Source organism: Podarcis raffonei, chromosome 3 (genome assembly GCF_027172205.1).
Source record: "Podarcis raffonei isolate rPodRaf1 chromosome 3, rPodRaf1.pri, whole genome shotgun sequence".
Taxonomy (NCBI): domain Eukaryota; kingdom Metazoa; phylum Chordata; class Lepidosauria; order Squamata; family Lacertidae; genus Podarcis; species Podarcis raffonei.
In genome coordinates, this window is record NC_070604.1 from 42394489 (window position 1) to 42409739 (window position 15251).

The window sequence follows — 15251 nt, forward strand, 5'->3', positions numbered from 1 at the left end:
TAGCAGCTAATCCACACCAATACTTTGCGCATGCGTCTTACAACGCCAATTCCCCCCACCTTCCAGAGCAGTGTCTCGCTCGGTATTTTTAAACACAACCCCACCGCCCCAGCAGGGAGGGTTCTGATTGGCCCGTCCCCCGCTCGCAAAGCTGCCAATGAGAATGTCCGGTGCGGTCCCCGCCTGCGCTTCTCAGGGTCGGCGTAGCGAGACCACGGGCGCGCGCGCGCGTTCCTCGTCAGCAGCCGACATGGCGCTCGCTGGGCTCGCGCTGCGCGGCGCTGCTGCGGCGGCGTCGAGACCTCGGCCGCGGCTACGTTTCGCGACGGGGCCTCTGAGCCGCAGGCACGCGGCGCATTTCACTTTCCAGCCGGACCCAGAGCCCACCCAGTATGGTGAGAGCTTCCGTCCTCCTCACTCGCTCCTGAGTAGAAGCCAGCCGCCCTCGCTTTCCCGTCCACGCGCCCGGCGGACTGAGGCGGCGCAAAGCTGAGGCCGTCGAATGGACTGCACCATTTAAGGAGGGGGAAAAGAAAAAAAAGATATTTTCACACACCCCACCGGATGCCGTTACTCAAAAACCGCGCACCAGGCGCTAGGCCCTTTTTCTAAGTCCCGCGCCTTTTATTTCTGAAGAATCTTTTACGTGCAGCCGAATTTTAAAAAGGCACCTTCCACCCCCCCTCGTCCCCTTAAAGTGGTGCAGTCCGTTCTCCCTTCTCATTCCCGCTTGGTTCCGCTGTCCTATGGAGACTCAGCCTCATGTTGCTGCTGGGGAGGGTGAAGGCTTGGAGCTAGAGGGCGATCGCTTTGTGAATGGGGGGCAGAAATAAATCAAACTTGCTTACTCTCTACCCTCCCTTGGGTGGTGGTGCTCGCGTTATTAAAATTCAGGTTGCCCACCTCATAGTGGTACTGCAGAGCAGCAAGGCAGCCAGGTGCCAAAGAGGACAGAAGGACACTGGCAGTTTTTTTTTAGCAGTTATGGCAAAAATTGGGAGGCTTGCACCCAGCTGGTAGTTTGCTGTAGTTCTTTGCATCTGGTCACATTCACTTAATGTTGGAGTAGGGTTTTTCTCCTTCATCTCCTTGAACGTGGAACTCCCAAAACAAGGCGTCCTGTAAATATTGATTCTAGGGAGTGAGAGATGTTACTGACAAACACACACTCCTGTGGGTAGGAGTGACAGTAAAAATCATGAAAACCGCCTGCCATACACACAGGCGTACAGTGGTACCTCAGTTTACGAACAGTCCTGTTTACAAACTATTAGGTTTACGAACTCCACAAAACCGGAAGTAGTGTCCTAGTTTGCGAATTTTATCTTGGACTACGAATGGAAGCCGAACAGTGAAAGGGCACCGGTGGAGGGAGGCCTCATTAGGGAAAGCGCGCCTCAGTTTAAGAATGGTTTTGGTTTAAGAACGGACTTCCGGAACGGATTAAGTTCGTAAACCGAGGTACCACTGTATATGTAAACGATGGTACTACTAGAACTCTGTGACACCAGCCTGCCATAATTTATCTGTACAGAAGATTTTTAAAACTCAAAAGTTTACATAAGCTGAAATGAATTCTTGGAGATGTGACCTGTGCTACTTTATAGTTCGTACATGAGGTCACTTCGTGAAGAGAAATTGCGTCAGTCAGGCTTCAGAACTATAATGATTTTGTACTTTAGGGTGCAGAGATAGACAGTTACACCTGTTAAGTAATTCCACTTCCTTGCTTCCTAAATACCATTGAACAGCTGGCGGTGGAAGAATGCTAAAAGGATAGCCTATTATGAGTGCATCCAAAAGTGTGTGTGTGTGTGTGTGTGTGTGTGTGTGTATATAATGTTACATAATGTCTACATTCACATGAACAAAGGCAAACAATTGGGTACTTCTCTAGAAGAGCTGTTGTAGGGCATGGTATCTACATATAGTACTTCAGTGCAGAAAAATGACCCCAGTGATTTCTGCTATAAATTATATTGGTTTGCTAGTTTATTGTGAGTCTCGGTACTGACCCCTATGTGATATAACTATGCTGTGCACAAGGCTTGACTACTTCTGTGTATGGCTACATACATTTCATTATTCCAAATACCTGCTTTATCTGTTTCTTATATTTCAATAAGAAACAGAAATAGCTCATTTCAATTCTGTACAATATTTTTCCCAGTATTTTTTCTAGTTGATAATAATAGGATTTACAATCTGGTTTTCCATAAGGTCCCAGAGTGGAGTATATACATTTTAATGTTTCAATTAAAATAATTCGATAAAATTTCAATTGAAACAGTGCAAAACCAGTTCAAACCAGCAACATCCAAATATTACAGTACCACAGAGGGGAATTTGCACTATGTATTATTCAGTCATCCCCCATTCCCCATCTTAAGCTGTTACTGAAAAGTACAATGATTAAAAAACATAATCCTATCCATGTTTACTCAGATGTAATCCTATTTAATTAATTGTAGCTTACTCCAATGTAAGTGGGGTTAGGATTGCAACCTTAGTATGTAGGCAAAGGTATTGAACAAAGCTGAGCCCCCCAAAGATTATTCATGGTGAATGTGTCTTAAAATTTCATTATTCAGCTTTTGGATTAAATAGCAGAAGCAGAATAGCAGAAGCTATTTAATGTACAAGAAAGACAATTAACTATTGATGAGTGATGAACATTTCATACTTGATGTGTTTCATTTGACCTTATGAAGCGCTCAACTACAATCAATAGCACAGAAAGTGATAGCTAACAAGAAATCTTAACCCTTATTGCATGGACCCTTTATGAAGTTATAGGTAGTGAAATGAACTGTGAATAGCTGAAGGCACTGGGGTCATGGAAAATCTTGTAGATTGGAAATATATCATGCTGTCTCTGTGGATTAGAACCCAATATTTCAGGTATTTGGTATTTAACCATTGTCTTGTTTAATTTATTGGTCTCTTTGCACAGGCCAGACACAGAAAATGAACCTTTTCCAGTCCATTACAAGTGCCTTGGATAATGCCTTGTCGAAAGATCCAACAGCAGGTATAGTTTTATATCTAAAATTATGTCTGTGGAGGTTCTTTTGTTAGAAGCCCTTTTTATTGAATACACACTCTTAAACTAAATCTGAATTAAGGTAAAACTTGTATGTAAATACGAATTAATTTGAGATTTATGTAGCACAAGAACATAGTAGAATTCTAAAAAAATCAAGCAGTGACTTTGATCTGTTAGAAACTATTCAGAACCACGATATGGTAATAAGTTTGATAGGACCAGCCATAATCTCACAAAGTAAGCAATAGGCCTGGTGGTAGCTATACATCCTGCTACTGTGCAGCCAGAGTTTTGATTATATTGAATAATATAATGCAAAGTATGCAAAGGGTCAGGTTGAACTTGAGATTCCTTTTAATTACTCATCATTATTAACTAAGAATCATTTTGTATTCTTGAGCAATTATTTACTTAATTCCTTGTTGTACACTTGCAGTAATATTTGGTGAAGATGTATCCTTTGGGGGAGTCTTTAGGTGCACTCTTGGCTTGAGAGACAAGTATGGTGAGTTTACAACTTATATGATTCATTTGCCAGATCGTTGTTTCTCTTCCTGTTCACATTAACTATTCTCTCTCTCTCTATATATAATATTATATATATATATATAATATTATATATATAGAGAGAGAGGTTATATGTTTGATTCCACTTGAGAAATTGTTATTTCCTTCTTGTAAAGGTGATCAGAGCAGCCAATGCAGGCAGCTATTTCCAAAGTTTAAAAATGGGCTAACAGCACAGTCCTATAATGTCTATTTAGAAGTAAGCCTGGTGGAGGTAAGAAGGATTTACTTCTAGGAAAGTGGGTCCTGTATAGAATTACAGCCTAGTTCACCTTGGTTTTGAAGGTTAATAAAACTGAATGATTTTTAGGCTCTTTGACAGTTATGCAGGATGTGCAGAACTATTAATATTCTGCACCAAGGAATCCCATATTTATCATTTTAAAACATAGCAAATTTTCATTTAATGTCAAGCTTTGTTAGAACAGTGCATTCATTTGTGTTAGATTGTGCTTCTGACATGAGATGGTTTTATTTGGGGTCTGTGGTATACGCTGATAGAGCTCAGCAATTCAATTTGCCCAACAAGGGGGAAAGATTGCATTTGCAAGGAACAACATTCTACATGTTGATATATCAAGAACGACTATAACATTTTGCAAATGAAATAAGTAGGTTAAGATTTGTTATTAATGACGTCTGACGTGGGGTGGTTTTTTATGTTGTGGTATGTGGGGAAATCTTTCGACAAGGCTGATCGCCGAAGAATTGATGCTTTTGAATTATGGTGCTGGAGAAGACTCTTGAGAGTCCCATGGACTGCAAGAAGATCAAACGCATCCATTCTTAAGGAAATCAGCCCTGAGTGCTCACTGGAAGGACAGATCGTGAAGCTGAGGCTCCAGTACTTTGGCCACCTCATGAGAAGAGAAGACTCCCTGGAGAAGACACTGATGCTGGGAAAGATGGAGGGCACAAGGAGAAGGGGGCGACAGAGGACGAGATGGTTGGACAGCGTTCTCGAAGCTACAAACATGAGTCTGTCCAAAGTGCGGGAGGCAGTGAAAGACAGAGGTGCCTGGCGTGCTCTGGTCCATGGGGTCACGAAGAGTCGGACACGGCTAAACGACTAAACAAACAAACAAACATGTGGGGAAATAGAGATCTGCACACTTCTATTTTAAACTGGCTTTAGATCTACCAGTGAAATGCACTGTGTGGGAAACTTACTCTGGTTGCTGCTAGTGAGAACATGGCTAGTAGTGTGCATTCCACTGCACTTTTGGCAGGGGCTTCTGGGACAGCACATCTCCTTTCACACTGTTAGAGCCCAGTGGAACCTCTCCCAATCCTAACCCCTGCCAGCAACATGGATTAGTGGTTAGGGTTGCTCTGATCACAAATATATTTCAACTGCAACATTAATAAACAGTTACTAGTGTAGGTGTTACTTTCCTTACCCTTACACAAGTTTCTTTGTCTGCATATTAGTAGTATAAATTGTAACAATGGCCCCTTTTAACAGTAGGTATATTTGTAGCTATGCTTGCATAAAGCTAAAGCGATTCATATGGTAACATTTCATAAATATATCAAACTATGTTTTTAGGTGTCCACTTACACATGATACATTAAATGTTTATAGATGAGTAAATTTAGCTTGGGTTTGATAAGAAACCACACCAAATAAAATATTGAACATATTTCAAAACAAACAAAAGTTACTGGAGAAAAGCTCTGTGGCTTCAGACTTTCCCATCATTGTTCTCTGACATCACTACTTCTGACAGTAGCTTTTAGTAAAAAAAAGTTATTGTCACTTTGTAGGCTCCTGAATTCCACTAAGTAGCTTGTACTCTGAGAAGTATCTTTTGCATCTGCGCATCTACCCTATATTCTTATTTTAAAAGGTTTATTAAGAGAAACTCTTATTTTTGTAGGTAAAGACAGAGTGTTCAATACTCCTTTATGCGAACAAGGAATTGTAGGATTTGGCATTGGAGTTGCAGTAACTGGTGCTACAGCCATTGCAGAAATTCAGTTTGCTGACTATATCTACCCTGCCTTTGATCAGGTTGGTGCATAATCTAAGATGCTGAAAATAAGAATAACAGTTTATTGTTATTTTTCCTTAAAGTAATGAAAAGCTGAACAGAAATGGGATTGGACATGAGGGAGGCTGAAGCAGAATGTCAATATGACTGCACTAGGTGGGGATGCTGATAAGGTTTTGGCACTTTGCATGTTACATGAAGCACCAAAATTGTATGTATGAATGCAGTGGTGCCTGTGCTTGCTCTTCATACTTCTAACATGCAAGAAGAAGAAGAAAATTTACAGCTCTCCTGTGGGCAGATAGTATGCTTGTATCTCCTTAGAGGGGAAATGTATGAGTCCCCTTGCAGACATTTCAAAAAGTGGTGGAAAGTAGAGATGAATGCAATTTTGGTGCTACTTCTTGCTGCTGCTTGTAATGTGAGGCAGCCCTCAGTGAAAAAGTATTGGAGCTAGGCTAAAAACTGAACATTTGTATTTAGCTTTGACTTCGGCTGTTGCATACTTGATAAAATGTACTTTGTTACAGAAATAATAAAGAGCAACACATAAGGGTAATTTGTAGGAATCAGATACTAGAAATCTGTGTTATATCTGTAGCTGGCTCAAGGAAGTGTGTTGTAAAGCAAAGAAAATGATGTAAAAATTTATTAGCATTTGGTTTTAAGATTTGGGGTGTCTGTTCCTGCTTAATATTGTACAATGGAACATGAACGATCAAAATGCATAGTATGTGTGTTCCTGAGTATGTTCAAGATTAATTAAATAAATGTATCTTCCCCTCAGATTGTTAATGAGGCGGCAAAGTATCGGTATCGCTCTGGAAATCTCTTTGATTGTGGAAGCCTCACTATAAGAGCCCCTTGGGGTTGTGTGGGTCATGGTGCATTATATCACTCTCAAAGCCCTGAAGCCTTTTTTGCTCATTGTCCAGGACTAAAGGTAAGGTAATTGGATAAATGGATTTTATTATAATTGGTGTGGATTTACCATTACGGTTAACTATTCCTCATGGGAGGCTCTCTGTGACTTAAGCAATTGCCATGTTACCTTGTGAATGAATCTGGTGATGTTTGTAGATGGACTCTGTAGATTCCCTTTTCTGTTAACATGTTTTGACATGTTAACTAATTTTTCACATGGTTCCTTTATGTATAAGGATCACTACTAATGTGGTAGCAGAGTACTGTGAGGACTTCACCACCCCAAAATTAAATGCTAAAATTAAATTAAAATCAAACATTTGAATTGAGATTGAGTCTTCATTGAAGAACGAAGTGCTACCCTATCAAATATGCATTAAAAAGTTGCACCTCACAGTCAGTGGACTTGTGTATTGCAGTTATTGCTGGAATGTATCACTTCAGTCTGAAAGTAGGGGATCACTTCTTTGTATGATTAAGCTGTTTATACTTCACACAAAAACGAGCATGGTTTAGAGAAGAACTTACGAAATCTCTTGGGAAATCTTTAGGAACTATCAGCTGGGAACCTTTTGCTGGCATGGCTACTTGAGTAGAGTCCCTTTATTACTCTCAGGTTTGAAGAGTGATGATTAGAGCTGCCTTTAATAAACTCGTAACAGATCAAATACCAGTGTACTTGAATCAAACAGAATTGTCAGAAGACAATTATACTGCCAGTCGAATGGTATTGCTTTTGAACAAGTGCCACAATCAGAATTTCAGTTGATATTTAGGGCAGACTGCATTGGCCTGAGTTTAGCTTCTGATGTGCCTTAGTGTTTTGCCCTCGATTTATTGGGGCAAGTAGCAGATAAAGTGTATAGGTACAGCAGTGTCACTGGATAATATTTTGAGGATTATATTCAAGCCTGTTCTAAAAGCAATGCAAGATAGGCATACAGTGATGTTTCAGTACTGTGCTTCTGAGGCTCTTTTTGTAAGTTTGTTCAATCTTTGTTTGTTCCACTGTAGTTTGTGCCACACCAGTTTTAATTGCTACTGAAGCAAGCCAGTTTAAAATGTAGCTTGCGCCATTAGTCTTCTTTGAAGAAAACCATAGAGAGACTGTTTGTGTTGTTGATTTGTATATACCTGATAACTACTCTGAACTCTGACCAGATGTAGATTTTTTTATTCTATAATGTGCTCATATTTCAGAAAAAAATGCATTGGATGCAGTGGTCACAGTAGAGAGCTGTAGGCTCTTTCAGGTATTTCTGAGCTAGTTTTGATGATTGAATAATGGTAGTTATTAAACTTTGAATAGAAATAGTAGTATAAGAAGGTGATAGGTATGCTACGTTGCTTCTGTAATTAGCCTCTTAATAAGTGAAGTATTTTGTTTTGTAGATTTTCTTATTCTATCTTTTTTCCAGGTTGTTGTTCCAAGAGGTCCTGTAGAAGCCAAAGGACTATTGCTATCATGCATAGAAGATAAAAACCCTTGTATATTCTTTGAACCTAAAATACTGTACAGAGCAGCAGGTAAAGGCTTTTATGCACAACATAAAAATAAGTGAATGAAGATGATGTTCTGTATAGGCATATAAGGAAGCATGGTCTATTTGAGCAGCCAGCTTAAATTACTCATTTCCTTATTTCGTTTATCGAACATTTGCTTGGATATGAAGAAATAGATTATTTAAAGCATAGTCCTGTGTGTTTATTCATATGAAAGAATACTACTAATAATGTCCCACTGTGTTGAGTCCTGATGGTGGTGGTGCTTTAAGATCTTTGAAAGAAAGATTTCCTGCCTGACAACTATGGATTTGCCTCCCTTATCTTTTTAATAGGCTGAAGGTTGCCTGACCAGCTGGAAGGTAGCCTTTTATTAATGACTGAAGAATGAAATAGGACTATTTCACTGTTAAGGGTATTTTGCTATAATAATGGCCCAGGGTATCTGTTTAAAGAGGTTTAAGTTGGCCATATTAGTTTGAGCTTGTTTCAAACTTTATGAAATAGGATTATTTTCACTAATCATATTTAAGATTAGATTTCTCATTCAGCTATATCTGCAATTAATGGAAACATTCAATTTCTTTATCACAGCTGTCTTAGAAGAAGTGAGGTGAACAGTGAGCATAAGCTGCAACTTGCTGTGGCTCATCCTTATAACTCTAAACTATGGCTTAGTATTATATGTGAACTGGGCCTGTATCTGTTAAAGTGTTTGCTCGAGTGCTGAATCAATGTTCCCTTATTTATCAAAGGAACAATTCATTTAGTACAAACAGTCAAGAAAGAACTTGGGTCTTAATATATGTATCATGTGGGAGGAGGCTCTCAATTTTCAGTTAGGCTAGAAATGGAGGTTTTGGGCTATTTTCAAGGCAGACTATTCAGGTGTGATCCAGCTTCTTGCCCTGCATACATACACCTTTGGCTTTAGGTAGTCTTCCTGCTAGCATTTTTAAAAAATGTTTGTTTTTACTCTAGTTTAATGCACCATCAAATCTAATGCTCCATCGAATCTAATGTGCACCTCAATTTTCAGAACCTTGAAACCCCCAAAAGTATTTGCTAGCAAATGTAAATGTGGCATCAAATCTAATGCGCGCCTTAATTTTCACACTTTAATTTGGCCAAAAAAGGTGAGCATTAGATTTGAGTAAATACAGTAATATACAAAAGAGTTGAATTTTTCACGTTTTCATGATGAAAGGGTAAAATAGTACATATTTCCTGTTGTTGAAAATATTGATGTGCCAAAAATAAGAGAGAGAAGGAAATAAGCTGTTTGTCTTTTTATTAGGTGCATAATTTATAATATTGGTGAAAAAATACACTTTTTTACCTTTGAACAAGGTTTTTCGTTTAATTTTTGGCAAGACTTGTCAGTGTGCATTGTCTTGTAAAGATATTGATGCAGGAGGAAGCAATGCAAAGTACTATGGTGAATACAGAAGTCAGTTATTTTAATAATAGCAACATTTTAAAACTGCTTTATTCAAAATATAAGAATTGTTTTAAACAAAACATAAATTTTACATAGAGGTGTTTTAAACTATATTTGCTAGTGAATCAAGAGCACATAGTGGTAATTCATAGGAAACAATGAGTCACCTTGACATTATCAGGTTTAAGTATCTTGTGGAGAGAGTATTCTTATGGCTTATGACCTTTTCAGTTTCATTTAATTCTATCATATATGACATGAGTGGAGCAGAAATGATTTGCATCAGTGGTTGTTATAGTGACATGGCAGGTAAGATGGGAAAAACTTGCTTGTTTTTAATCAGCGTTTAAAATGCCCTGTCACAAAGACGTGTTTTTCTATTGCAATTAATTGTAAATAAAATCAAACACTAGCACTGCCAAATGCATGACTTCGGATTTATGAATATTCATAGAATGTTAGTTGGAGGAAGCTTTGCAGGTGAGAAATAATCATGCTAATAACAATTAACAATAATAAAAAGGAGCCCAGGGCAGTAAAGAACAAAGCTGCAAAACAATACAATTAAAAATAAAATAAAAACATAATCTAAAGCACCTGAAAACTTTTTTTTAATAAAGCAGTCTTGTATCCCCACAGCTAATAATTACAAGTTTGATGTGGACAACATCTTTCAGTTATAAAATGCTTGAGTGAACAGGAACATTTTGAACTTTCTCTTGAATGTTAATAATGAGGGAGATAGGCACACATCACCGAGGAGGGCATTCTGCAACCGGAAGCTGCCATTAGTTCTGTGCAAAGGGTGATTAACTTAACAGTGCTGGGTTGAAAGGGACATTAAATGCTAATTAACTTGTCATTTCTGATATATCAACACAAGTTACTCACTCCATAGCTGCAGGATGTTCGTAAGGGGTTTCTGAGCAAACATGACATAGAGCCAGGCGGCTAATCTGTCACTAGCGGGGAAAGGGGGCAGTGTTTCCCAGGAAATGCAAATTTAGACTTAATCCAGTTACTGGTGGAAGATGTTTGCCAGAGGATGTCCTCAGAGCTAAACAAGAGCATATGCTTGCATTAGATATGGCAAAGGTTCTGACGGCTAATGAGGCTTGTGGTCTATTAAAATAAGCCATTCCTTACACAGGTACTGCACAGTTATTTCCGTGGGAGAAGATTTGGCTTAAACCACAGTTTTTTCTGATTCCTTTGCCATGGCACTGCACTCATACCTCAGAGTAAAGCTAACATAGTCACATCATTCCAGGGCATGTTCAAAGTTCTAGCTGAGCCAAGCATTTTGGTAATGCTAGATAACTGGTTCCATTGATTTTTATTGTTAATAAAGTTCTAATTTCCAGCTGAAATTAGACCTCATGTTACAATATCTATTTAAAAATCACAGGATTGTCATTATGCAAACTTTGGCCTTTGCAGTGGGAGACTTGGGTTCCAACAATTATAGCTACATGAAATTAATTGGATGGCTTTTGGTGAATCATACACTCTCAACCTAGCTTACCTAAGACCAGAGATTCTCAAAATTTCTAGCTCCAGGGTCTTCTTGAGATGACTGAAAGTAACTGAAGCCCACAAGTCACAGTATGGTGGCAGATGGAGGCAGAGTGTTGCATGAACCCGAAATTACTGATATCATTTTCTATATGCTTCTGTCTAATCCATATTTGAAAACTATTATATCCTGTACCACAATGTTTTTCTTATGACAACGAGCACCACAGCCCAGCTCTCCTCAAGCTAAGTAATGAATATTTGCTTTGGAGGTATTGTGACCAGTGGTGGAGCTTCAGGCTCCAGCATCAGGGAACGGAGAGTAGGCGGGGGCGCGGCGCCCAGCGTTATCTCTGCAGTCATGTGGCTTAGAAATTTGCTTCTTCTGTTGTTAAATGAAAGTACAGACACTTAGGAAACTGAATTCTGTGGTCATTCTGGAATTTTCTGAAATCCCACGAAGGTAGAGCCTACATGATGGTAACAGAATTTATGATTTAATCAGTGTACTTATCCCTTCAAGGAAAAGAAGCTGGTACAGCCAATTTAGAGCAGGTGATAACTTGTGGTTGCAGGACTATAGCATTTCAGAGTTGCTGCCAAATATGAAATTTTGAAGAAGCAGTGTGTAAAAGGGCCTCATTGTCCAAAGGGAAAAATACTTCTGCAGCTTTAATAGAAGCATACAAGGAAAGATTGACAATTATTTTCAGAATAATTTACTATATAGCTGTATGTTATTCTGTGGGTTGCTAGAGTGACTAGAATTACACCTGGAAACTATAATTGAAAATGCCCAGGCTGGAATAATTACTTCACTAGTATTATATAACTAAGAGCAGATGTCATTGTTAGTGGGAAAATAGTGTGAAAGAGCATTTACATCTAAAATTACCAGCATTCACATATGAGCACTGATATATTTAGGCTCTCTTTTGATTTCTTTGGTCTTTCACTGTATTGAGTTAAGCTAATGAGGTAAATGGGAATCATTTAAAGCTAGAGAAAGTAGCTTATTTTATTTTAGCAGAAGGTTTGGCTGAGAATGGTCAATAATATCGAATGACGCAACATATTTCAATGAAAATGTGAATGTCACAGACTCCTGGCTGTTCTTTGCAGCAATAGAAAGCCGCTGCTGAGGACTGGGGGGCCCTTGGAATGGATGTGATTTGGCAGAAGGCTGCAGACGGGGAGTTGGGCATTGGGAGAAATAGCCATTTGCATCCAAGCCTGTATCTTTCAGTGCAGTTCCCAATCCATAGCTGTTCCTTAGAAATTACAGTGTTGCTATTGTGGAATTAACCTATAAATAAACTACAAATGAAAACATACAACAATGTGTTGTTTTTGTTTTTGCTTCTGATAATTGTTTCAAATTGTTAAAAGAATGGATACTGGTACTGGAAATTTTGTTGTTGAGCAATTCATGTTTTTTGGTAGAGAGTCATATAGCAGCATTAACCTAGTGGCTCATTACGTGATGAGTTTTGTTAAGTCTTGTTTTCTAAACTTTTAATATACCATGTACAGTATCAGGCAAGCAGAGACCTCCCTTTGCTATTGGGGGTGCCTTGCCACTGTGCAGCCTGTATCTCCTGGAACTTCTTGCAGCCTCAGCCTCACCTGTTCAGTTTACATTCTTGGGTGCTTTGTAATATGCACCTGCTATTAATTAATTAATTTCAGAAGATTTATATATTGCTTGATTGTAATAAAACCTCAAAGTGGTTATGTAACTCGGGTCATTGAATCTTGACTATGGGAAAACAGTTTTCTTTCGTACCCCCAAGGTATGTTCAACTAACACAAAACCATGAGTAACACAATGCAAATTTTAAATCATTAACGTTCAGCATGTAACTGTTTAGCAGCTGGAGAATCTAACCTACATTGCTTTGCATTTATTCAGTGGAGCAAGTCCCTGTGGAGCCATACTACATTCCACTCTCTCAAGCAGAAGTCCTTCAGAATGGAAGTGATGTTACACTGGTGGCCTGGGGTACGCAGGCAAGTAAGACTCTGATGGATTTTTAAAGAGAAATTATGCTATATTATCTCCTGGAAAAATGTTCTTTGAAATGCCCTCCAGATGAAGTGGACTACAACTCCCATGATCCCTGGCCATTGGCTATGCAGACTAGGGATCACAGTAATCTAGTACATGTCATCCAGACTTAATGGCACATTCCTAACTCCCACCCCTTGCCAGTGGGGCTTGGTGAAGCCCCTGCCACATCCGCAGCCCTGCTGCTCATTTGAGGGACAGCAGAAATTGGGAGTAGGGAGAAGGAAGACAGGATGATTGGGCCCAATGCTGTTGTGTGATGGCTGTGGGACCAGCCTTGAATGCCCTGTTTTAGGCCTTTTCGTTGGCTCCTGTCCATGTGTTCAGTGACTGGTAGGTTGAGCCAGGAGAGCTGGGTGGTGCAATGCCTCCACCTAATCCAACTCCTCCCTTTTCCCAGCATAAGGTGGGTTTCGATTACTCTGTGTGGAGGTTCCAATGGAAGCAGTGTGAAAAGTTCATCATGACTTAAGTCCCATTTATTTCAGTGGGATCTTAGGGCAGCTAACTATGGCTCCAATCCACAGTCTTTTGACTGTGAAACTTAAATACTTCAGTGCATTGTGGAAACCTTTAAATTAAACACATATAGCATCAATTCTGTTTTTATTTTATTTAGCTGTCATGCTAAGATAAGTGCAGTATGCATGTTGTGAAATATTCAAAAGCACTCTGAGTGTTGCTGAAATGAAATTTCAGTAGCCTACATATCTAATATACTATTGCATGTTTTCACCCAATATTTAGGTTCATGTTATTAAAGAGGTAGCGGTTATGGCTCAAGAAAAGCTTGGTGTGTCCTGTGAAGTAATTGATCTGAAGACTATTCTGCCTTGGGATGCAGAGACTATATGCAAGGTAGGTACATATGGCACATTAGCGCATTCAAGCACTTCAGTTATTTTTTCATATCGTAGGTCTTTGTGGAATGACCACCACTAGAGGCCTCTATTAGTTCAAGTTAAAACTGAGTTTTGGCGCTGTTTTACTGACTACTATACTGTGAAGACAGAATTTCAGCTTGTTCCAAAATAATTTTGAAAGTCTACTCTATACTGTTCAGTCATATGAGATTGTGTAAAATATTGTGGTACGTTAGCTTCTTAGGTAGAGATGGGTAGTCAGAAGGCTACCTGGAAAACATGATGGTTAAAATCAGGGGAATGGTACCTGTATTCACAGTACTGACTTGAAGAGAAATCTGTAATCTATTTTCTGAAATATATTATGTGTATTTTTTCTTTATAATTTTTAAAAGAGCTTTTTTCTTCTTTAGAACTTTTAGAATAACTGGCTAATAATGGGGCGTGTTGGGGGAGGGGTACTGCCTCTGGTGGGGGACATGTTATGCTCCTTCTGGGGTAGTTTGTCCACTTTTGGTCCCCACCCTGCACTTGTGCTTCCTAGAAGTGGCAGCATGCGACAGTGTGCACACCCTGGGGAAAAACTTTGATTGGCCTGCTAGACCAGGTAAAGGTAGGTGATGGGCTTAGTTTTAAAATGCATCCTTATCTTGTCATTCATTCCTTCTGAATCTCTGAACATTTGGAGAATGAGTGTGACCTTGTCAAATGTGGGACACCCTCTCCCTTATTCCTGTGATGAGTAAAGTTTCATTTATTGATTATATTTTACTTTAAAATGTGTGTGTTGCCTCTCCAAATGCTTGAGAATGCATAAAAAGAAAATATTTAATAAAAATTATTTCAAGATACAACAATGAAATGCAGTATCGGGAGCTTTGGGTTGGTGCAGCATAGAAGCAGAGAAGGATAGCTTTGTCTCCTTCACTTCCAGCTTTTCTGTCTTGTTTGCCCAAGTACAGGACTGTTTATTTCTGCTACTAATTGCCGGACCCTTCTCCAGCTGCTGCTATGCACTTCTAAAGAGTAATTAAACATGTGTTTTTTCTTTTTAAAATACTTTTGTACCGCACACATATCACACATTTCTCAAGTGAGGAATGTTGACAACAGCAGCTGCATGTGCCCTAGTTGTCAGTAAATAATTAAATTCTCATCATTAATTTTGCTAATTCAGATGGTTTCTCATGCATTTTTTTTTGTTATTTTCCCCATTTAAAGCTTCCTCTTTCCACATTGGTAGATTCCTCTTTTTGTAAATGTTCTTGAGTTCCTGTAACAAGTAAAATCAGGACCACCTGCTTTAATGGCACCACAATTAAACTCAAGA

General features: G+C 39.1%; 1 protein-coding gene across 2 annotated transcripts in view; it reads left to right on the top strand.

Moving 5' to 3' along the window:
• The first annotated feature begins 216 nt into the window (after positions 1 to 216).
• Positions 217 to 15251, top strand: part of BCKDHB (branched chain keto acid dehydrogenase E1 subunit beta) — a 38438-nt gene continuing 23403 nt past the window's right edge. Inside the window, exons 1-8 of one of the 2 annotated variants that reach the window (XM_053381347.1) lie at positions 217 to 395; positions 2954 to 3031; positions 3483 to 3551; positions 5494 to 5627; positions 6395 to 6550; positions 7950 to 8058; positions 12903 to 13000; positions 13806 to 13916. In XM_053381347.1, the coding sequence (XP_053237322.1) occupies positions 251 to 395; positions 2954 to 3031; positions 3483 to 3551; positions 5494 to 5627; positions 6395 to 6550; positions 7950 to 8058; positions 12903 to 13000; positions 13806 to 13916 (900 nt within the window). In that variant the 5' untranslated portion in view covers positions 217 to 250. The remainder of the gene's footprint in view (positions 396 to 2953; positions 3032 to 3482; positions 3552 to 5493; positions 5628 to 6394; positions 6551 to 7949; positions 8059 to 12902; positions 13001 to 13805; positions 13917 to 15251) is intronic. The other variant, XM_053381346.1, reaches the window with a different exon arrangement.